Source organism: Calypte anna, chromosome 19 (assembly GCF_003957555.1).
Source record: "Calypte anna isolate BGI_N300 chromosome 19, bCalAnn1_v1.p, whole genome shotgun sequence".
Classification (NCBI taxonomy): domain Eukaryota; kingdom Metazoa; phylum Chordata; class Aves; order Apodiformes; family Trochilidae; genus Calypte; species Calypte anna.
This window is the reverse complement of record NC_044264.1, coordinates 2,652,531-2,674,724: the sequence shown is the minus strand read 5'-3', so window position 1 is coordinate 2,674,724 and position 22,194 is coordinate 2,652,531. Positions and strand designations below refer to the sequence as shown.

At 61.5% G+C, this 22,194-nt stretch overlaps 6 protein-coding genes across 9 annotated transcripts in view; 3 read left to right on the top strand and 3 right to left on the bottom strand.

The window, feature by feature from the left end:
• MTMR4 (myotubularin related protein 4) overlaps window positions 1–1,742 on the bottom strand; it is a 56,584-nt gene extending 54,842 nt beyond the window's left edge. The window contains exon 1 of one of the 2 annotated variants that reach the window (XM_030462713.1): window positions 1,678–1,742. The gene's annotated coding sequence lies outside the window, so the exon portion shown is untranslated. Of the gene's footprint in view, window positions 1–1,609 lie in introns of both variants that reach the window. The other variant, XM_030462714.1, reaches the window with a different exon arrangement.
• A 797-nt stretch (window positions 1,743–2,539) lies between these two features.
• LOC103535847 (caspase-1-like) lies at window positions 2,540–6,324 on the top strand. Its single transcript, XM_030462662.1, is given in 9 exon segments — window positions 2,540–2,735; window positions 3,784–3,863; window positions 4,441–4,488; window positions 4,490–4,667; window positions 4,872–4,944; window positions 5,052–5,167; window positions 5,578–5,620; window positions 5,622–5,664; window positions 6,004–6,324. Coding segments are annotated over 9 exon segments (870 nt in total). The 3' UTR covers window positions 6,097–6,324.
• A 199-nt stretch (window positions 6,325–6,523) lies between these two features.
• Window positions 6,524–8,991, bottom strand: ABHD11 (abhydrolase domain containing 11). The gene is given in 7 exon segments (XM_030462761.1): window positions 6,524–7,057; window positions 7,360–7,495; window positions 7,498–7,540; window positions 7,793–7,963; window positions 8,342–8,515; window positions 8,592–8,727; window positions 8,915–8,991. Coding segments are annotated over 5 exon segments (612 nt in total). The 5' UTR covers window positions 8,465–8,515; window positions 8,592–8,727; window positions 8,915–8,991; the 3' UTR covers window positions 6,524–6,918.
• Window positions 8,992–10,067: 1,076 nt separating this feature from the next.
• LOC103535819 (claudin-3-like) lies at window positions 10,068–10,938 on the bottom strand. Its single transcript, XM_008501921.2, has one exon. The coding sequence runs from the start codon at window positions 10,800–10,802 to the stop codon at window positions 10,158–10,160; it is 645 nt and encodes a 214-aa protein (XP_008500143.1). The 5' UTR covers window positions 10,803–10,938; the 3' UTR covers window positions 10,068–10,157.
• Window positions 10,939–13,832: 2,894 nt separating this feature from the next.
• LOC103535817 (claudin-4-like) lies at window positions 13,833–21,697 on the top strand. Of its 3 annotated transcripts, none has more exons than XM_030462754.1 (2): window positions 13,833–13,896; window positions 20,852–21,697. In XM_030462754.1, exon 2 carries the CDS (start codon window positions 20,861–20,863, stop codon window positions 21,503–21,505), a length of 645 nt encoding a protein of 214 aa, XP_030318614.1. In that variant the 5' UTR covers window positions 13,833–13,896; window positions 20,852–20,860; the 3' UTR covers window positions 21,506–21,697. The 3 variants fall into 3 exon arrangements, with proteins under 3 accessions (XP_030318614.1, XP_030318615.1, XP_030318613.1); XM_030462755.1 differs by lacking the exon at window positions 13,833–13,896 and adding an exon at window positions 14,546–14,665; XM_030462753.1 differs by lacking the exon at window positions 13,833–13,896 and adding an exon at window positions 18,828–19,096.
• On the top strand, window positions 17,509–18,138 carry CLDN4 (claudin 4). Its single transcript, XM_008501919.2, has one exon. The coding sequence runs from the start codon at window positions 17,509–17,511 to the stop codon at window positions 18,136–18,138; it is 630 nt and encodes a 209-aa protein (XP_008500141.1).
• Window positions 21,698–22,194: the final 497 nt, after the last annotated feature.

Here is a 22,194-nt window from a genome sequence, read left to right as displayed (position 1 = left end):
AACCCCCCAGCAGAGCAGACCACAGAACCTCCTGGGCTCTTAGCTGAGCTGCAGTATTTGCATTGTGCTTTTTTTTTTTTAAATTAAGCACATAAATTTGATGTAAAAGTTCCCATTGAATACAAAATCATTGCTGACTTTGAGTAAGTTGTTCTCATGTGCTTTGAACCTCTATCACTTCAAATCCATGCTTTGGTTTCCATGCACACAGCTGGATTATCACCCTGGGCCATACCCAATTCCCACAGTCCAAACTTCTGTCCTCCAGGAGCCACACAGACTGACCAACCCTTCTCCTTGGATCTCAGTCACCACACAGTCAGCTTTTTTCCACCTTTAACCCCACGACGCTCTCATACCTCCTCTCTGAACTCTACCCAGCTTTCCACCAGGTTTCACACCAAGCCAGCACGCAGAACCATTGAACCAGCAAGAGAGCTGAGCTGACACAACCTCTCCTCTTCTCCAGAGCCAGCTAGCCAAGACCACCTCCTCCTGCCCACCTCCAGCCCTGTGGACACGCCATTGAACCCCGGAGAACCAACCACTTCCAGGACAGGCTCACTCCTTCCTCCTTGCTCCTCTCTCGGTGTAACAGTCTGGGTATCCCAGCAGAAGTTTGTTTTCTAAAGCAGGCTGAGCAACATCAAAAGCAGGATGCCCAAACTAACCAGACCCCATCCACATCTTCATTTCTTTATTCTTTGCTCAGCACTCCGTGTTCCTCGTGTGCTCCATCTGCTTTAGCTGTGAACTCTCCTCAGGTCCCTGTGGACCGGATCAGGGATCCTTATGAGGTGTTAACACGATGTCCTGGCGAGCCCCCAGCTTTCCACACCATATCCTGAGCTCATCCCCCTCACTCCGTTCATCGGGACAAGGCAGTGCATCCAACGCTTTAGGGAAACCCGTGTTTTCAACCACAATTTTTTCCTTTTTTTTAATAAATGTCAAACCTACACCACCACCTCCGTACCCATCACATCGCCCCGGAAACACCCGGTGGCTGCTCCCCAACCAGGAGCTGAGGCACCTCCCCAAAACACCAGCACCGTGCTGGGGGACACGGGAAACTCTCTCCGAGCCTCCACGCAGGTGACAGGGATGTCCCCGGCAGGACAACCGCTTCCCGGTTACCGAGGACTCCTCCTTGGCAGCTGCCGCCGCTCGGTGGCCAAGCGGGGGGGATCCCCGCGGCTCCCGGGACGGCCCTTGGCCCAAGGCCCGCGGGGCACTCCCCTCCCGCAGCCGCGGGGGGCAGGCGGGCCCGGCTCACCCAGCGTGGGGCCGCCCGCTGCCGCCGCTCTCGGTGCGGAGGGGCGGGGACCGGGTCGAGCCGCGGAACGGAGCGGAAGGGGCCGGTAGCGCGGACGCTGCTCCGCCCCGGGCCCGAACTGCCGGAAGCCCCGCGTCTCTTCGTTAGGCGGACCGGCCCCTCAGCCCAGCCCCGCATCCCGGGGCCGCCTCCGCGGGTACCGGACACCCCGCGCCGCTTCCGGCCCGCCGCCTCCGCCCGCCCCGCCAGGGCCAGGCCTCGGGCCCGTCACCGCGGCCTCAGCGCTGCCGCTACCGTGCCGGCAGCCGTCCTGCCCAGGCGGGCCCCGCTCACCGAGAGAGGAGGGAAGGCGCCCGGGCAGGAGGAGCCCCGGGCCCGCCCGGACTCCCCGCGGGTCTCACCTGCTCCGGCCGCGCCTCTCTCGCCGCTGCCGCGTGCGACTCCCGCCCTGCCCCCCCCACCGACCCGCGGGGCGCAGCCAATCACTACGCGGCACCGCCGGTACTCTGGGCCAATCAGCGGCGAGAACGCGTCCCCGCCCAACGCCACCGGCCCCCGGGGTCCGCCCCGCTCCGCTCCCACGAGCCTATCCCGTGACGGCGCGCGGCCAGGAGCGGGGCGGGACCTGGGGGGTGGCGCCCAATAAGAAATCACAGCGCGTCCCACGGCAGCCAATCAGCGGCCGCTGAGATCCCACCAGGAAAGGGCGGGAGGGGAGAGAACGGGGGAGGGAAGGGAGGGAGGGGGCGTCGGTGTCCGTGTCCGTGTCCGTGTCCGTGTCCCCGTCCCTGCACGGCTCCGCCCGCCGTGCCGCCCCCCGCTACCCGCATCCCTCGGCCACTCCTGCTTGGGAAAGCGGCTGGGAGGAAGCCGAGGAGGCGGCCCCGACCCGCCGGGGTCAGACAGCAGGGAGCCGTCCCGCTCATTGGCAGGGCTGGAAGGAGCGGGGGCTCTCCTCACAGGGCGGTGAGGCGAGGTGAGGCTGCGGGCGCCTTCCCGAGGGTAAAAAGATCTTTCAAGCCTCCGGTTTTGCCGCCCTGCTCAGGCTCTGGGGGCTGCAGCACGCCCATGGGCGGCTGCGAGCCTCTGCCTTCCCACGGACACGGGTGTCCCAAATTCCCCACGGCCTGACCTTGGGTTTTCCCCTTTCTTGGCATTTCTTCTGCCGCTTCCCATAGGTCTCACTCCACACCCACCTGCCCTGCTGAGCAGCCCTGCCAATACAGTTTTGGGGCAGCTTGGGGCTTTCTTAGTGCCTGCGGCATGGAGAACCCTGGGTGGATGAGGCTGCAGCTGCCAGCACCTGGACAGGGCAGTGCAAGGGAGAGCAGGAGCCAAGTTCAGCCCCAGACAGGTCTGGAGATGGACAGCGAGGGGATGCAGGTGCCTGGCAGAGGACGGGAGCTGCCCACGTCTGGCCTGGAGAGCTGCAGGAGGCTGCCAGCCTCTCACCCCATGGGTGCTGTTTTTGGGCAGGGGGAGCAGTTAGATATATTTATGGTGCCCCAGTGTCGTGGCTGAGCACCCCTGGGAGGAAACCCAAGTGTGGCTGCAGGGGATGCAAGCACCCAGGCCCAGTGCCCGTGGGCTGGTGGTAGGAGGAGGTCCTGCCTTGCCCTGGGCAGCATGGAGAACAGTGCAGCACACAGGCTGGGGCTGGGGCCAGGAGCATGGGAGAAGCCGACTGCACCCTGGAGCTGACTGCCTTGGCTCCTTGGAAATACGTCCCCTGGGGATGCAGGAATGGGGGGAGGTGGGTGATGTACAGAGCAGTATTGTGGGTGGTCAGGGAGGGATGGAGAACAACCCAGGCTTGATGTGGGAAAAGGATTTACAGCTGAGAGAGAATAGGGAATATGGCAGCACCCAAGGGAGGCAACCGGGGAAGAGGAAGCATCCAGAGCAGCTACTGGGGCAGGCAGGAGCCGTGGCTCAGGGGCTCCAGGCAGGGACAGGGCTGCCCTGCATGTGCAGACAGCCTTTGTGCAGTGTGTGAGTAAACCCCCTGATCTTCTGGCTGCTGCTGACCTCCTGTCCCAGGGGGTGCTGAGCCTTGAGGAAGCAGATGAGGTGCAGAATATGTTGCTGTGTACTGGAAAGACCCACGACCTTACTGACTGTGCACCTGAAGGGCCCCAAGGCCAGAGAGATCCTCAGGAGCCACCACGGCACCTTGTCAGTGCAGCTGGGCCTGGCTGCTGAGCTGTGTGAGACAGGGGGCTGTGGTCTTCCCCCTGCCATGCTGGCCTCTTGAAGCCCCTGGTGGGTGCTGGAGCAGGGCCTGGCCCTGGCAGGCATCTGAGGCCTGAAGGGTCACCTGGGCATCCCTGGTGTCACTGCTCTCCCATTGTGTCCCATGCCCTGCAGCAATGAGAGGACTCTCAGGGGTGGCCATCCCCGTGCTCCCAAGGGGCACAGCCCAGTTCTGCTTGCCTGTCAGTGCCTTCTATCAGTCCCTTTTTGCTGCAAGTTCTTCCCATTGTAACTGTGGAGCTCTCTGCTTGCAGGGCTCCCCATTGGCATCCAGTGGATCCAGCAGTACTCCCTGAGCAAGTACCAGCACATCAGGGACACAGAGGGAGATCAGGTGCTGAGAGGAGACAAGGGGAGGGCTCAAGCGTGGCCTGGCCCACCCCACTGGGAGTGTTCAGGGGCTAGCTGAGGGAGCCAGGGTCCTCACTGACTCAGTGTGCCAGACGGGGAGAACATAGAAGATGCCCCAGGGACAGGAGGATGTGGTTTATTACACCCAGGGTGTAACCTCTGCAGTCAGCTGCCTTCCAAGGAAAAGCCCCCTGCTCCCACTCACCACTGAGCACAGCCTCCACAGCTTCTCACAATCTACCCATCCATCTCGCATGGGAGACATAACCCACAGGCTCTGCTCATTGCAACATCCAGTTGGAGCACCTAAATCATGGGATGGGGGCTGAAGGAGATGTGGAAGGGGATGATGGAACTGCTGGAAGGGTTTGGTTTATGTGGTGCACTGTCCATTGCAACTTAAACTTCCCAGGCAAGGGACTGCACAAGGCAGCTGCCCTCTGGTGTGTGCACTGGTGACAGGGGACTCGACATCTCTGTCACCCATGGCAGCTGGTGACTGGGATCTCCACAGAGCTGGTCACAGGTGGCTAACATTCCTTCCTTCTGCTGGTTTGTAGGGGATGGCTACAGTCATGAAGGATTTGGCAGATGGCAAAGAGCACTTACACCTCTGACAGCACCTTCCTGGTCTTCATGTCCCACGGGGTTGGGGCTGGGCTCTGTGGGACCAAGAGAACAAGCAAGATCACAAACATCCTTACCCTCAATACCATCTATGAGAAATTCAACAAGCACTGCCAGGCAAACCCAAAGAGGTCATTATCCATCCAGTCCTGCTGTGGAGGTGAGTTCCTGCTACATGGAGGCGAGTCCCTTCCCTGGGAGATGGGTGAACCCAGGGAGAGCACGGGAGCCCCAAGCACAGGGGGTGGAACACTCCATCACTGATAGCTGCCCTACCTTCCTGGGCAAAGTAGGGTCTGGGAGGATAAGGGACTCTGCAGAGCCTGCTATACCAACCCCAGCTCTGCTGACACCATCTCTGCAGGACTGAAAGATGATGCAACCTGTGAGGTCCATCTGGAGAGTGATTTTGCCACTTTTAAGTCCCTCCACATCTGGTAAGCCATTTCTGGAGATAGTTGCCCTGCCTGAGGGCAGGTGAGGGTGACAAGACTCTCATTCCTGGTGCCATGAGTCTCCTTCACAGCTCCTCCCCCTTGGGAAGGCCACTGGCTGTGCCCTCCATCCAGTGCTTGGGCACCACTTGGGCCCAGTACTTGGGCACCACTCCAGCACAGCCTCTGGAGAAGGCAGTGTCCTCTGATGCCAGGGCACAAGGCTGCAACACACAGAGCTCTCTTAGCAGCACCAGGGCCAGAGCTTTGTGCTCCTGCCTGGCTGCCTTCCCGTGCCTCAGCTCCGGCCCTTCCCCACCAGCTCTGCCTGCACTCCCTGCCCAGCTGATTTACCTCACTGCAGTGCCTGGCTGGGGGAAATTGTCTGCTGGGTAAGGTGGCTCCAGGCCATCTGGGACCATGGGAGATCAGAGAGGCTTGAAAAAAGTATTCTCATCCCTTCTGTCTTCTCTGGGATGCCCTCTCCTTGTCCAGTGCTGTGGGTTGGACAAATACAATGATCTCAGAAGAGGTGCTCCAGTGTCCTGCTCCAGTGTCCTGCTTCAGCATTCAGCATTAATCACTGATGCAGTGAGGGACACCAGTGAAATGCCTTTTGTCATTCTATTTCCCCAGATACTGTCTCCAGGAGAAAGCAAGCCACAGCCTCCCTTTTCATCAAACCACACCTATAACAGCAACCTACAGGAGCACTTCCAACAGGTAAGGCTTTGTAGGTAACCACAGGTGTGTTGGCAGATGCAGCCAAGTAACAGCCAGAAATATTGCTCAGAGCAGAGCTCAGGGCAGGCTCCTCCAGAGCAGGCTGTCAAAAAGGGCTCTGGTCTGGCCTGGGAAGTTAGCTGGGCCTCTGGAGGGATCAGCACCCTGCCACATGGTGGGCATGCAAGAGCCCAGTGTCTTGGCACAGCCTGTGTCATCCCCTGTGCCACCAAACACGTGCTTGGGGATGCCCCTGGAGGTGTCTCCTGACTCCATGCACCCTTCCCATGCTGGGAACAGTGCTCCTCTCATTCCTCCCCTCTGCCTCTCTCATCCCAGGTCCAGTATTCATTTGGTAAATTCCCTTGGCAGTTACTATCACAAGAACAGACTACAGTGTTCAAGAAGCTCTACCTCTTCCCAGGCCACTGATCTCCTGCCCACTACTAGTCCCTTCTCTTCCCACCTCTACAGCAGCTTTCTGTCTGTGCCCCAAACCCAGCACCCAGCCTGTGAGGAAGAGCAGGGAGAAATTCCCCACCACTCCTGGGCTCCTCAATCTATTGTTCTTCACAGGTGAAAAAACAATACATGGACAGAACAAACGTGACAGATGCTCACCTGTCACCCCCTGAGCCACTTCCACCCCTTCTCTGCCTTTTCCTGTCATCAATAAAGGGATTTCAAAGCAGGCAGCATTGCTCCTCTGCCTGGTGGCTCACCAGGGGTGTGTGGGGGTTGTGGCTGGCAGCAGAGGCTCTGATATCTCTAATGCTCTTGATATTGCTTTTGGGGATGCTACATGTAGCAGGGAGGTGGCTCCTCCCTGTCCTCCACAGCCATATCCAAACCATTTTCCCCTTGGCACAACTTCAGCTTTATTGCACATTCTAGAACGTCACAGCCAGATCTGCAAGCCAGGTGATCAGTCAGCAGGAAAGCAGAGAGGGCTCTCCTGGCCTCTCTGAGTGTCTTGAGAGCCTCCAGCACAAAGCACCACAGGCAAGTGTCCTGGCTGGTGCCACCCCCACATTCCTGCCCCACCACTGCAAGGGTGGTGGGAGAGCTTAACTGGGTGGAGGTCCCTCTGTGCTCAGCTCCAGGAGTCCCGGGGTGGGAGAAGGCCATACAGACAGGATCAGACTCCACAGGAGCCAGCCAGTCCAGGCTGAGCCATTCCTCACAAATTCCTGTGTCACTGCTTGGAACTCCTCAGGTCCCACGTGGTTCTTACAAAAACCCTGCTCCCCAGGGCTAGGGCAGTGCCAGAAATTTTACAACAGCAGTGATGAACTCCTCAAATTTATCCTGATGGACTATGTGGCCTGCACCCTCGATGTACTGCACATCTGCCTTGGGGAAGAGGCGTTGGATCTCGGGGTAGTCCTGGGAGCTGCAGGACAAGGGAACACCAGAGTTAAGCATGGTCAGAGGCCCATCCAGGTGTCTTCCCTCACCCTCCCCAGGTAGAGGGAGATCCCAGGTCTGACCACCTCCCTTTCCCTGCTGGGAAATCCCGGGGTTGTCCCCAGATTCTCCTTTGCTCTCCAGCCTTCTGATGTCACCAGAAGGAGTGCTGGAGGCACAGAGCTCCAGGAACTTCCCCATGGTGAGGGCTTCCTCCCACCCCGGAGAGCTGCAAAAGAGCACAAGGGGCCAAACCCCGGACTTGGAACAGCTTCTTTCCAGTCCCACCTGATATAGGGGGAGTTGGATCCTCCCAAGAAGAGGGCAGGGCCAGGATACGACTTGTGGAAGACAGGAAGTTCATGATATCTGACAAGTGGTGGGAAATGGCCTCCAGGGTTCACCCTCCAGACGCAGCGACCTCCACCTCCACCAGGTTGGTGAGGAGGAACTGTCTCACTTGTGGATGCTGCCAGAGGAAGGAAAGGTGCCATAGAAGTCATACAAGATGCCCTGATACCTTCTGTCCTCCCCTCTACCTGGTTCTGACCATCTTGAATGCTGTCACTTTCCCATCCTGCAGCCTTAGTGAGATGTCCCCCAGCTGCCCATGACAGCAGGGAGTGAGCAGGGGTAAAAAGAGTCCTCTTGGGACCATGACCCTTGGGTGCTAGGGACAGGCTAGGAGTGCAAACCCCATCCAAAGAGGGGGATTTCCTACCTGGACCACTGACCGCAGCTGATCATCAGCCATCTGGCGAGCTGCAGACCGTGAGAGACCATCTGGGATCTTCACTGACTTCATGGCAGAGATGTAGGCAGAGAACTCAGAGACGGGTGTGGTTATGGCAGGACTGATGTCTACAGAGATGAGGCGCTCCACCAGGTCTGGCTGGGGACACAAGCAGGGCAGATAGATGCCAGCCAAGACCTCTCAGTGGGACTGGGCACAGGGCTCTGCTGGAGACTCCAAGCTTCCTCCTGCCTCAGTAAAGGCTCCACATGCCCTTCCTCAAGCTCTTGTTACCCTGTGCCTGGGCACGGGAGACCTCCAAGCTCCCTTGGAATCAGCGGGGAAGGACAGGGCTGCCAGACAGAGGCTCCTACCCCTAGAGCAGGGCAGTACTCCTGACCCTGATGGAGAAAATTGACCCCCTGGGGGACTATGGGCAATGTCAGCACCGGTGACCAGCTCCTGCAGGTGCCACCCCATCCCCACAGACCCCCGAGGTCTGCCCCCACCAGCCCCAGCAGCCTTGCTCCTGCCCACCTGCTGCAGGGCCAGCGTCATGGCCGTCTTGCCCCCCATGCTGTGTCCCAGCAGGATGCACTTGGTGATGCCCAGGCGGGTCAGGAGCTGCTGCACATCCAGGCTCATGGCTTCGTAGGTCATCAGCGGGCTATGGGGGCTGCCGCCGTGATTCCGAGCATCCAGCGTCAGCACCTGCCTGGGCCGGGGCACCGGGTCAGCCCCTGCCCGCGGTACCGCCCGTCCCTCCCGCGCCCCTCCAGTGCCTCACCTTGCCCGCGCCGCGCTGCACCAGCGCCTTGGCCACGGTCTGGAAGTTACCACGGTTACCGAAGAGCCCGTGGAGCAGCACCAGGGGCGGCCGGTTCCGATCGGACCCAAACTCCGCATGTGCCAGCGGCACCGCGCTGCGAGAAGGGGAACGGGTTGGGGGCTGGGGGCGGGGCCAAGCCCCGGGGGCGGGGCCAACGGAAGCCCCGCCCCCCCCCGCGGGGGAGACGAGGTTGGGATCCAGCCCTTCCTCTCGGGACCCTCGTCCCCCTCTGTCGTACCATCCCCTTCTCCCCTCCTCCCCCCCCGTGGCCGGGCCCTTACGTCACCACGGAGCGGGCGCTGGCGGGCAGCGAACCGGGGCGATGCCAACGCGCCGGGGCGGGGCCGGGGCCAGGGCCAGGGCCAGGGCCGGGGCAGCGGATCAGCCGGCGGAGCATGATGGCGGCGGCGGGGGCGGCGGGGGCGGCGGGCCGTGACGTAGCGCACGTGGGTGGCCCCCCCCTTCCCTCTCGCAGGCGCCCCCTGGCGGCGGGAGGGCGGCGCGGCGGTGCGGGCGGGGACAAGGTGACACCGGTGTCGCGCGCTGCCCGCCCCCTCCCCGCCCTGCCGGGTGCCGGGTCGGTCCCGTCGGGTCCAGCCGGGCGGCACCGCCCTGCCACGGCCCCGCCGATCCTTATCGCTGCTAGCGGGAGCGGGGTGGGGAGGCTGGGAATGCGAGCGGGCAGACGAGCTGCCCGCCGGCGGGGCCAGCAGCACCTCCCCGGGCAACGCTTATCCGGCCGGGGCGGGCAGCCCCCGGGCAGGCTGCGGCAGCCTGGGAGCCGCTGCGCCCCGCGGGCTGCGCAGGATCCGTCCCTGCCCCTGCGGAGCCTCCGTCCCCTTTGTCCCTGCCCGCTGGAGCATGGCGGCAGGCGGGGGCTGGGCTGGGGAGCGGTTCCGACGGGCGGCCTCGCCCCAGCTTCTGCTCCGGGGCCAGGGGGAGCGCCCCGGGCTCCCCTCGCCTCAGCCGGACTTTGGACCCGGCGGGCCGGGAGCGGTGCCGCCTCCTGCCCGCCGGCTCCGGACACCTCTCCCCTAACGGGAGAGACCCCTGCGGGGTGAGGCGGGGCTGCTGCGGGGAACCCTGTCCCCAAAGTGCGTACACGGGGGGGGCCCTGGGGGGGCTGCAGCCCCGGCCACCCCTCTTCGCACCCGCTGGGATTCTGCCCCCCCCTCCAAGGATACTCGGGCTACCAAAACAGGACACGTTTATTGACAAATGTAACCGGTACAGACCACGCGTAACAGGGACAGACGGTGCCCGGCCGGTGACCGGGGGGGGAGGGGAAGGGCGGCACTGTCCCCGTCCCGCCAGCAGCCGCTTCTCCCGACGATCCGAAACCGCCTCGTGCTTAACCGAAACCGTCTCTATTTACACAGCCCGGCCCTGACCCCGCGGCCGGTCCCGTCTCCCCCTTCTGCCCCCCACCTCCCCCGCTGCCGCCTGTCCCAGCCCCGTGGAGGGTGATGAGGGTCCCGGGACAGGGTGGGGGTTTGTGGGGGATGCCGGGGGGACCCGGAGGGCTCAGACATAGTTCCTCTTGTCGTAGCTGGTGACGGCGGAGCGCGGGGCGGAGTAGGCCACCTTTCCGGTGGGGTACCTGTCGTCTTTGGGGGGGCAGGAGCAGCAGAGCAGGGCCCCCCCCAGCATCAGGAGGGCAGAGGCCGCCCAGCCCACGTAGAGCGAGGTGCCCAGCTCCCGCTTCTGCGCGTCGATCACCAGTGGGTTGTAGAAATCCCGGATGATGGTGTTGGCCGACCAGGAGACGGGGATGAGGTTCATAACGCCAGAGAGGAGGAAGATGACGCCAGAGACGATGGTGATCTTGGCCTTGGTGCTCTCATCCTCCACGCAGCGGGTGCACTGGGCGCCCACGATGGCCACCATTAAGCCCAGGACGGCCAAGACGATGGCTACCACCAGGAGGGCACGGGCGGCTTGCAGGTCCTGCGGCAGGGCCAGCATGGAGTCGTAGACCTTGCACTGCATCTGCCCCGTGCTCTGCACCACGCAGTTCATCCACAGCCCTTCCCAGATGATCTGGGCCGTCACGATGTTGTTGCCGATGAAGGCCGTCACCCTCCACATGGGCAACGCGCAACAGATAATGCTGCACAACCAACCCAGCACCGACAAGGCCACCCCGCCGATCTCCAACCCCATTGACATGGTGGCCGCTCTGCTGCCGTGCTCCAGGCAATGGCGGAGAAGAACCCACGGACCGAAACTGTTGCCGTCACCCTTCGCCGCTTGCAGCCCTTGGGGGATCAGCTTACACCTGGGTGCACCTGCGCTTATAAGTGCTGGCGGGGCCAGCTCCAGCGCCCGCCCGGGGTGGGGTTTCGCTGCTGGACGCTCCTCTCCTCCGTCACCCACGTCCCACACCCTCCCCTTTGTTTGCAGAGATGGCGCCGGTTACCGGAGAAGGGCGTGAGGGGGGAGAGAGGCCACCTGCCACAGCCATCCCCTTCGTTTAGGGATGATGGGTACCAGGAAGCAAAGCCAGCATCTCACTAAGACCCACCGAACCCTGATGAGGACCTGGAAGTCCCTCAGCCTCACCATTCCTCCCCTAGAGGTGCCAGGGGGTCAGGGTTTGGTTTATTTCTGGAGCGTCTTATCAGCACTCACGTTTCACTGGGTTTCGGTGAGCAGCCGGGCACCTTTGCATCACCGTGCAAAGTACAACCCCTTTGCCATGATGTGATGCTCATTGCTCCAGAACCACCACCCCAGGGGACCCGTGGGTTCTCCCTGCCCAGCTGGGTGGGAGCAGGAAGGAGGGGACCAGGTTGGGGGGCTCCCTTGCCTTGCCCTTCCTGCTCCCTCCCTGCCGGGCAGGGAGCGCCAGCAGAAATCCCCTGACCGGATGATAAATATCTTTACTCATCCTGCTGAAATATTTTGGCCTTGAAGGAAGCAGATAATGCACGTAACTACCTTAGCAGTGTCACCCTGTCTACCTGAGTGAGCAGTCAGCGAAGGGAGAAAAACAAAAACAAAAGAAACAAAGCAGGTGAAGGCAATCTGCCCACAGCCACGCTCAGACCTGGCAGCAGCAGCCCCATGGCTGTAGGGTGTGTGTATGTCCCCTATCAACTGTCCCCCCAGCCTCACGTGTCAGAGGTTGTGCCATCGTTTCCAGCCCCCAGCCCCCAGCCAGATGCAGGCTTAATCCTGCCTGTTCCCTGCCTGCAGCAAAATCTCCCCTACAACTCATTAACTACTCAAGCACAGTGGGATGCTCTCAGATGGTGCTGCAGAGGGGAGCGCTCGAGAGCACCCGAAGGCTGTGAAGGGAGAGCCCTGTGTCTGCCTGACTGTACCCCCACAGCACCCCAACAACCCATAGAGTGGGCTTCAGATCCCTCCCAGCACTCTTGTGCAAGCTTGTACCTGGCTGGGTCAACTTCTGCTGCCCTACACCACTCTGCCAGTGGTGTCAGCCCCTGACACAGCAATAACACCTCAACACCCCAAATCTGGCTGCTCTTGTCACCCCGTGACACACCCAGCACATCATTCCCATCTGGGTTGGCCTCCATCCCCTTGCAGCACCCTGTATCTGACCTCTGCCACCCTGTGACATGCTAGCCAGGCTAGCCTCTGCCAACACATGGCATCCCAAAAATACCCTGTGGCTGGCCAGGTGAGCTTCTGTCACCCCACTGTACCCCCAGTCACCCTACCAAGGGCACTCTGAGCCTCTCACACCTGCCCAGGGTTGGTGGCTGTGGGGGTCACCCAGGGTGACCTGGTTTGTGCTGCTGAAGGGGCCATGCAGCACCCCAGGGCCTTGTGCCCTTGTCACTGAGGTAACTGGGGGGGCCTTGGGGGCACCTTGGGGTTCTTGGAATGCCAGTGCTGCTGGCAGGTGATAGTGGATCCGGGCTGAGCCAGGGCCCCGCAGGTCTGCAGGCAGTGATGCTGGGAGCACACAGCTCAGGGAGGGCTGTGCCAGCACCCCGGGGTGCAGGTGCACAGACACGTAAACTCACACCCCCTCTGCTGGCAGAGACACCCCGACATGCTCAGACAGACAAACAGACACACAGGCGGAGGCAAACAGGCACTTGATGGCAGTACCGGTGCACACACGTGCACCCACGGCTGCCAAGACACCCGTGGCTGAAGGGCTGTGGGGTGGTGTGTGTGGGCTGTGGGCAGGGCAGGGGGACACCACAGGTGCATGTATAGGGCACGGGGGAAATCTCCTGCAGGGTGTGGGATGGGGAACACAGCAGGCAGGGCTATGGGGCAATGGGGATACCCTGGGCAGGGCTGTGGGGGAGAAGATCAGGGTATTTCCATCAGGGCAGCAGGATACCCCTGGGGTCGAGCCTACTGGGTCAGCAATGGGGTGAGACTTGTCAGGTAAATCACCACAGCCCCCAACCCTGCAATCAGAGCCCCACATACCATGTCCCCACTTTGTCATCCCAAATTGTCCAAAGTACAGGCTGTGTGCAGCACTGTGCCAGCCTGGGGCAGCAGCTGCTGCCTGACTCATGGCTGAGGCAGGGGCAATCACTGGTGTTTCGGGGTGCTGGCTGCCATTGTGTGCTGCACAATGCATTCTTGTGGCAAGCAAATCAGCTTGCTGATGTTCACCGAAAGCTGCAGAATAGGGCCAGCATCCCTCAGGGGTTCTGGAAGCATCCCCATCCTGCCTGCTGCCATGTCCTCCTGCCCTGGTGAAGCCCTTTTACTCCCTCTCTGCAGCTGGGAAGAGATGGGGAGTATCCCCCATGGCAAGTTGCCTGGGATGGGGACAAGGTGGGGTGGCCACACAGATCCACCAGTGATACGGGAACAGGTTTGCCACCACCCCACCCCCCTCCCCCCGTGATGTGGTGACCCTGGAACAAAGGTCAGCCCCAAATGTCACCAGAGCATCTCTGGTTTGGCATCCCGAGCTGTGCTGAGAACACCTGCACTTGGAGGTGGGGGGAACACACATCACGAGCATCCCCCTGTCCCCCCCACGTATCCAGTGCCCTGGGGGGGAGCAGGAGGTGACAGCTGAAACCTCCCCGGGAGCCGCGGGGCCGCGTCCCACTCACGTGTGGCCATCAGAGTTTGGGGTGTTCCCTCTCCCCTGCGGCCTCGGCAGTGACGGCACGTTTACCCTGGGGGACCTGGGCAGGGACAGTAAATGCTGCCTCGGCTGCTTATATTTCAGGAGCGGGGCTGCTGGCTCTGCCCCGGCCAGGGCACACAGGCAGCCCATTGTTGAAGCCCCTTCGGCGGCGGCGGGGAGCAGGTGAGGCAGCTCCGAGCATCAATGGCAGCTCTGTCCGCGGCGGGTGGGACGGGGCTGCCCGGGGAGCAGGGGGCGGCGGGGGCCACGGGCTGAAGGGACCTGGCAAAGGGGCTGGCAGCTCTCCTGGGGGATGCCAGGGTGCCCAAAATCTCAGCATGGCCGGGGCATCCCCATCCCGATGGCTTCGGATCGATTCCCCCGGGCTTTCGCAGCATCTCACTTCCTCTGTGCATCACTCACCAGGCCCCCCCATCTCACGCCCCTTCCTGAGCCGTGGCCATCAGCTCCCCCATCCTTTTGACAGCCACCTCGGGCATATTTTTCCCAGTTCAGAGCCACTTTTTTCTCAGCAATTTAGGCAGCACTTCTATTTTCAGAGTGCCTTCAGGCCAAAGGTCCCATTTCTTGCAGCAGCCCTCGCTGCCTGCCTGCTGCATCCCCGCCCCCGGGGACCCTGCAGCTCCCGGCACCTGGCTCCTCTCCTGCCCAGCCGATAAGACTTTGCTTTCCCATAGCAGGGAACAACCTGACTCTGCATATTTGAGCCAGTCGGACAGAGGGAGGGGGGGTGGGAGTGTGGGGTGGGTTTGTTGGGCAAGGACTTTTTTGGGGAATATTCATTCTCCAGCCTGTCAATAACTAATCCCCGGCTGTCCAGCTCTGTGCTGGCTGAGTGGGGGAGAGCTGGTGGCCCTGCCTTGCTGTGTTGGATGTGAAGCTGGAGATCCTGGTGGATCACATCTCACTGGCAACTCTTTGGGACCTCAAGGTAGCTGGGGCAGCGAGCTCGTGTGCAGTTGGGTGTGTGTGAGAGGTGGGAATGTCACCCATGTCCCCATTGGGCATGTCCCCAAGCTCTCTCCCTGTGTGGTGTCCTCTGCCCTGAGGAAAAGGCCAGGGTGGCATGGCCTCCTCCATGCACCCAGCAGTGTCTGGCATCACAGTGACACCGGGTTTCCTGCCACTTTCCTGCCCAAGGGTGGCCTCACTGCCCAGCCATGAGGCTGCAGCATGTCTCCATCCCAGTGAAGGAGGGATGACTGGTGGAGAGTGTTCCTTGAGCCACAAAGGGCTGGTGACCAATGCACTGGGACTTGGACTACTTACTTCCCTCTCTGACCCACCCAGCAGGGGCTGGATGGACCTATCCTGCAACTCCTGCTGGACTTGGGGCAGGGCTCCCACACCTGCCTGGGTGCAGGGACAGGTGCTGGGTGGTAAAAGCTTGGGATGAACTCTCAGTTTTGGCATGCAGGAGGTCCCTGCTGAGCAGGTGGGCTGCGGTCCCATCACAGCATGTTCCTGTGCTAAGTCCCCTTGCAGGTGGCACTGAGATGAAGCCAGGGCTGAGGTTCTGCAGGATGATCCAAGCATGGGCAGCTGGGAAGGGGCTGTGAGGATGGTATCCATGTGGTGACAGCCCCAGACGGTGAATGTTGAGCATCCTCATGCTCAGCACAAGTTGGAGGCAGGGTTCTGCCCCGGGGACCAGTGGCTGCCCGTCCACTCACGGCTGAGCCTCTGTCCTTCTGTCCCTCTCTCCTGCTGGCTGGCAGTGCCGGGGACACAGGGCTGGCTGTGCTGGCCAGGCAAGTGTGTCACTGGGAGACGTGGGGAAGGGCACAGGGGCTGTTTCGGAGTGGCAGCCACCAGTTTGAATATATGCCATGTTCTGGCTTTAATTACAATAATCAGCTGTTGGAGGGCTGTGCTGGCGCCTGCTCTGGCTCCCAGGGGGACTGAGAGCAGCTCAGGCGTCTCATGCTCTGTGCGTGGAGGAGTTCCTGTCTGCATCTTGCTATTTGTCCCCAGCCCAAAGGCAAGTCCCCACACGCCTGCAGGGACACAGCCCATTCAAGGTGCACACACACGTGGGCACATGCCTCTGTCCAACCTCAAACAATTCCGTGGTTACAGCAGCCAGCTGGGAGGTGAGAGCCATGCTCAGCCTCCGGCAGAGTCCGGCACCTGCAGGGATGCTCTGGAACCCCACAGATTAAAGGGAGCCCTTGACCACAAGGCTCAGGCCCAGGGTGGGCACGCTGGTATGTGAGCAATGCAGGCACAGCCAAATGACCCAACCCAGCAGAGTTGGGTGCCTAACAGTCAGGATCCTGTCTCATCCCCCTGGGTCAGGGTCTGCAGCAAGACCTGAATTCTCAGGTGCCTGGGCTCTGCCCTACCTGTTCCTGCCATGCCAGGCACCAGCATCCCTGGACCAGGTGCTGTTGGCATTTATGGCACCATAGGCTGCCTGTCTTATGGCAGAGTGTTAGGACAGGATACCTGGAGACATCCCAGTGTGAGCAGTGGCAGCTCTAGAGCCCTCCACACCAAACAATTAGCACAAGTGGTTGGATCATATCAGTAACCCCCGTGCTCAGGAAAACTAAGATAATCTCAGACCCTCTTATCTTTCCTGAGGCCTGGGATTAAGGTCAGGTGGTGAAATAGTGCAATGTCCATCTGTCCGTCTTTGTCATCTGTCTGGTCTTGTAATGAGCCTGCGTGGATGCTAGAGGGGCTTTAGAGAGATTAGGGAGGGGGTGTGTGCAGAGGGGCTCATGGAGTCACGAAGGAGAGAGGTTGGGCAGTGCCCTAAGCATTGGCATCGGTATTGGCACTGGCACTGGCATCAGCACAGCCTGGCCAGTGGGTATGGCCAGCTGTGGCAAAATGCTGGCAGCTCTACGTGGCACTGCTGGCCCTGCTGTCCTGCCTATTGCTGGCAGCCTGGTCCCCACTGGGACACTGGTGGCACTGGGACACTGGGGCACTAAAGGCCACCTTTGCTGCCAACCCACCAAGGTAGCACAAGGCACTGCAGTGGGATGCTGGCAGGGCTGGGACCAAGGGCTGCCATGTGAATGCCAGATCAGCAGCAGAGAACAAGGTAGGGTGGGTTTTGGGGATGTCCCCCCCCCCTTGCCCTGGGCAGTGCTGTCTCTCCTTCGTAGTGAGCCAGCAGCCACTCCAACCGGTTTGTGGGTCTGGGTGGTGACACCTCCTGCCCCGGGCCTGATGAAGGGCTGGGAATTGCTGGCATGGATGCCAAGAAACAAACAAGAGCTGCTTGTGTCCTGCCAGGCATGGAGCCCAGCAGCAAAGCAGGGACAGCAGGCATCTTCTCTGCCATGGGACTGCAGGGGGACAGAAGCTGTAATGCCACAGGAGCAGATGCCCCACAAGCTGGGGGGGGAAACTGAGGCACAAAGGCAAAGAGGATCCCCATATGGGTGTTGGAGCAAGAGGTGCTGGCAGTGATGGCAGGCACCCTGATTCCTGGACCACAGCTCTTCCCCTTCAGCCCAGCAGCTGCCCTCAGCATCTCCAAGCTGCCTCCAGAGGGATGCACTCCCGCACTTGGGTGGTCTGATCCCAGTCCGCTGAGAGTTCTCCATGGGAGCAGCCAGGATATTAAGTGTCATTGCTGCAGGGAGAAATGCAAGTGGAGGAATCCCGGGAAACTGGTTTTACCCCTCTGTCCGGTGCAGGCGGCAGGACGGCGGCTGCGGCAGCGCTCCTCCCTCAGCGAAGGCATATAATGCCTGCCATGGCCCTGTGGGACAGCACTGCTCTGCGGGAGGTGGGCAGGGGTGCTGGCAGCGAGCAATGGCCTCCATGGGGCTGCAGGTGCTGGGCATTGCCCTCTCTGTCATCGGCTGGCTGGCCTCCATCCTCTGCTGTGCGTTGCCCATGTGGCGGGAGACGGCCTTCATCGGCAACAACATCGTGGTGGCCCAGATCATCTGGGAAGGGCTGTGGATGAACTGCGTGGTGCAGAGCACGGGGCAGATGCAGTGCAAGGTCTACGACTCCGTGCTGGCCCTGCCGCAGGACCTGCAAGCCGCCCGTGCCATGGTGGTAGTGGCCATCATCTTGGCCATCCTGGGCACCCTGCTTGCTGTCACTGGCGGCAAGTGCACCAACTGTGTGGAGGACGACACCGCCAAAGCCAAGGTCATGATCCTCTCTGGCATCATCTTCATTGTCGCCGGCACCCTCATCCTCATCCCCATCTCTTGGTCAGCCAACACCATCATCCAGGATTTCTACAACCCACTGGTCACCAACTCCCAGAAGCGGGACCTGGGGTCATCCCTCTACGTGGGCTGGGTGGCCTCCGCACTCCTGCTGCTTGGGGGGGTGATCCTCTGCTGCACCTGCCCACCCCGGGCTGAGAAGCCCTACGCTGCCAAGTTCACGGCTGCTCGCTCACTGCCAGACAGCAACTACGTCTAGGAGCCGCTGTACCCGCCTCAACTCCCCTCCCAGCCGCACGATGGAGCCGGGACCTCCCGGGGCTCCCCTGGCCCACAGACCCCCCCTGGCTGGGCTGGGAGCTGGCGGGGAGCCAGGGCAGGGAAGGCTGTGGACGTGCGAGAGAGAGCAGACAGAGCTGCCTTTGTTCACCGTGGGATTGAAGCTGGTTCTTTAATCTCGGTTGAGACAGGGAACAGGGAGATCCTGTCCTGGCTGCCTCCCTCCCCCCCACCCCCCTCGGGCAGGGGTCCGCTCCCCCGTAGCGCCCAGCTGCAGCTTCTTCTCTGCCAAAACACCTGAGCTTTCCTGGGGTATTTCCTGGCTACTGGTATCGGGCTGTGCTGTGCGGTGATGCAGCTCCCGGGGGCCCTTCCCGCGGGTGGCACTGGGCTCTCGCTGGGTAACCCCTCCTCCCGGAGTGGGCATCGGTGCCGGTGGGGACACTAAACCTGTCCCACACGGTCAGGGGGAAAAACCAACTCTGCAAACCCCGGCAGGGTCTCTCCGGGGCACGGGCTTCGTTACCCTGGGAATGAGGGGGCAGCGGCCGCTCTGGGGGGTGGGAGTGGAGTGGGGCTGTGTGCCCGCACGGGACCGGGATAGCCCCGGAAAGGGGATGTGCCCAACTACCTCCTCCCCCCCCCGGCATCCCCCGAGTGGGGTGCTCGGGCTGCGGCAGGCGGAGTGCCCCGTCCTTCCCCCATTAAACGGCCGCTGCTCTGCCCCGCTGTGCTTTGCTGTTCTTTACCCTCCCCAACACCCGTCTCGGGTGGGAGATGGACAGCCCGGTGCTCCTGTGCCGCAGCCCCCACCCCCGGAGATCCTCAGGTCTGCTCTCTGGAGCCCCCGTGACCCGGGCCGCACCCCGACCTCTATCCCAGCATCAGACATCGCTCTCCTCCCCGGGCCACCCCGGCTCCCCGAGGGGATGGCAGAGGTGAGTGGTGGCAGCTGCGTCCCGGCTGGGCTGCCCCACGCCTGTCCCACCCGAGCAGGCAGAAAGCGCCGGGCGGTGGCGAGGGCGGGTCGGGGCACGCTGGCCTTGGGGCCACCAGCAGCCCCTGCTGGGAGCACCCTGGGGCCGGCGTGGGCAGCGCTGGGTGTTTTGCCTATCTTGTTTCCGGCATGGCAAGATGTACTGGGGCGCAGCCGGTGCTACACCCGCTTGGGAACGTCCTTCCCTGCACACCCCAAGTTGTCCTTCCCTCACAGCTCGGGGTGTGCAAGGGATGGTGGGTGGCACTGGCTGCCTGGCGAGTGCCAGGGTCTGGATGCCTCACCTGAATCAGGAGCCTTCGGGACTCCTCTATGCCTTTACGGGGAATGGGAATGGTGGAAAGGGCATGTGTGGCCGTGTGGGGCTGGTGGCCAGGCTGTGAGTGCAATGCTGTGGTGAGCATCCCTGCCAGAACATGGAGGGAACACCTGTCCCTGCTGAGGGCTGTTGTGTGCCCTGTTTTTGCTGGCTCTTGTCCTGCTGGCCAGGAAGGGTGCTTGGCCAGGATGGCTTTCCGTTGTCCTGCCCCCTCTGAGCTCCCAGGAGGCTGGTCTCTCTTTCTCTGGGAGAGGGAGTTTATGTTTGAGCCAAAGATACCTTCATGGACCAGGGTTGGGTCTGTGACCCAGCACCAGACATCCACTGGGATGCTGACGGGTGAAACGGGAAGGAGCAGGGACACCACAGGGCAGAAGTTGCTGGAGAAACTGAAACCAGGACGAGAGAAACCATGGTGAAACCTCCTGCGTGCCACAGGGTGTGCCGGGCACAGCAGATACTACGCTGCCACTCGGGGCTCATAAAAACTCAGCTGGTCCCTGCTGCCAAGCATGGGTGCCAGAACCCATGGGTGCACTCTGACACCTGGCAGCATGGGGGCTCTGCTCCTTGTGGGGCTAAGCAGCAATTTGGGCCATGGCAACTATGTGTGGAGTCATCAGTGGGTCTCCCCTCTTATCCAGGGGGGACCAGTCACCCCTCTTATCCAGGGCTTACAGGGGTGATGCCTGTGGTGACCCCAGGCTCCCAGCCCCTCGCTGGGGGTTTGCCCTTGTCAGTGCTGCTCCTGGTGCAAAAGTGGAGTGGGTATCACTGAAATTGCTGAGCACCACAGCGTGGTGGAGGCAGACCTGACTCATTTCCAGCACCCCAGAGAGGAAATCCTGGGTCCAAAGGGTGCTGCAGTATGGCTGAGAGGGCAAACCAAGCCTGCCCTGGAATGGGTGCTACAGGGATGGCAGGAGCTGCCTTGCTTGCCCAAGCCCCCAGCACCCATGGCTGAGGAGGGCAGGGAGGCTACAGCATCAGGTGGGGGGTGGGTGTGGGTGATGGGGTTGCCATGGCAGTTCATGGGGGTAACAAGGGTTGTTTGCACTTTAGAACATGCTGTGATGGGCACCACAAGCCTCTTGTTGTGCTCCCTAAAAGCCATCCCCTGCCTCACCATGCACATGGCCCAGCTGGGTGGGCAATGGGGGAGGACAGCCCTGTGCCACGGGGATGTTGCAGGGGCAGCCTTGGGGCTTGGGTGCTCAGTGCCACACGTGTCCCCACGCCATCCTGCAGCACTGCTGCGTGCCACTGTGTCCCCATGCTGGTCTGAAGCTGTTCCCACCCAGGTGGGGCATGGGACACACCAGCATGAAGCCCCCTGACTCTGGGTTGTGCCTGTGACTCTGTGCCCTGTCCCTGCAGGTGCTGTCCATGGCCATGATGACAATGCAGCTGGGTGGGCTGATGCTGGCCATACTGGGCTGGCTGGGCTCCATTCTCACCTGTGCACTGCCCATGTGGAAGGTGACAGCCTTCATCGGCTCCAACATCGTGGTGGCTCAGGTCTTTTGGGAAGGGCTGTGGATGAACTGTGTGTACGAAAGCACGGGGCAGATGCAGTGCAAGGCCTACGACTCCCTGCTGGAGCTCACCTCTGACTTGCAAGTGGCTCGTGCCTTGGTGGTCACTTCCATCTTTGTCGCTGCCTTCGCCTTCCTCACTGCCATCTTGGGTGCAGACTGCACCCGTTGTGTGGACGACAAGGGCACCAAGACCAGAATCTCCGTTGTGGCAGGTGTCATCTTCATCCTGGCCAGCATCATGCTGCTCATCCCCGTCTCCTGGTCTGCTAACAGCATCGTCAGCAACTTCTACAACCCCATGGTGCCTGAGGCCCTCAAGAGAGAGCTGGGGGCTGCCCTCTACATTGGCTGGGCCTCCAGTGCCCTCCAGCTTTTTGGTGGGGGCATCCTGTGCTGCTCAGGACCCCCATCCCAGCAGGACCCTTACCCCAAGAAGTACAGAGCAGTGAAAACCTGCAGCTCGATGGGCTACCCCATGCAAGACTATGTGTGAGCCACTGTTCCTGGATGCCAGCTCTAAGGAGAGTCCCATTGTCCCCCTCCTGCTTCCACGTGCTGTCCCCCTGCCCACATATTGCCTCCTCTTGCCTGTCCCCATGCTAGCTGCTCCCCTGGCATGGGCCTCTCACCTGCCTGTCCCTGGCACAGGGGCTGCACTCACAATCCATGATAAACATCTTGGTGCCACCAAGGCTGCCTGGGCTCATTTCAAAGCGGCGTGGGGCAGGGGGGATGGTGAAGTGTCCCATGGGTGTCACAGCCCCAGCTCCTGGCACGTGCTCACATCCCTACAAGGATGCAGTGGCAGGGAGATGGGGCTGGGAGTCAAGAGGGCCATGAAGGGGGACACCAGGCTCCCAGAGCTGGGTCATTTGAGCCCCCAGGGACCACAAGGGTACACCAGAGAAAGGCCAAGACCCCTCTCCCCAGCTCCTGGTTGCCCTTCCCTGCCCACCCCAGTGTCTTTACTGCCCCACTGCCCTGGAAGCCACACACAGAGAGCAGGCAGTGGGGACAGGGGGTTTATTCAACAGCCAAGTGCAGGGGACAGCCACGACACCACAGCTACCCTGTACTGGGGACAAATGGGGTGAAAGGGAAGCAGATAACCCCCATGGGTGCAGAGACCCCAGGACCTGGGTGGCGATGTTGGAGGGTGACAAGAGCCATGGGGAGGGTGAG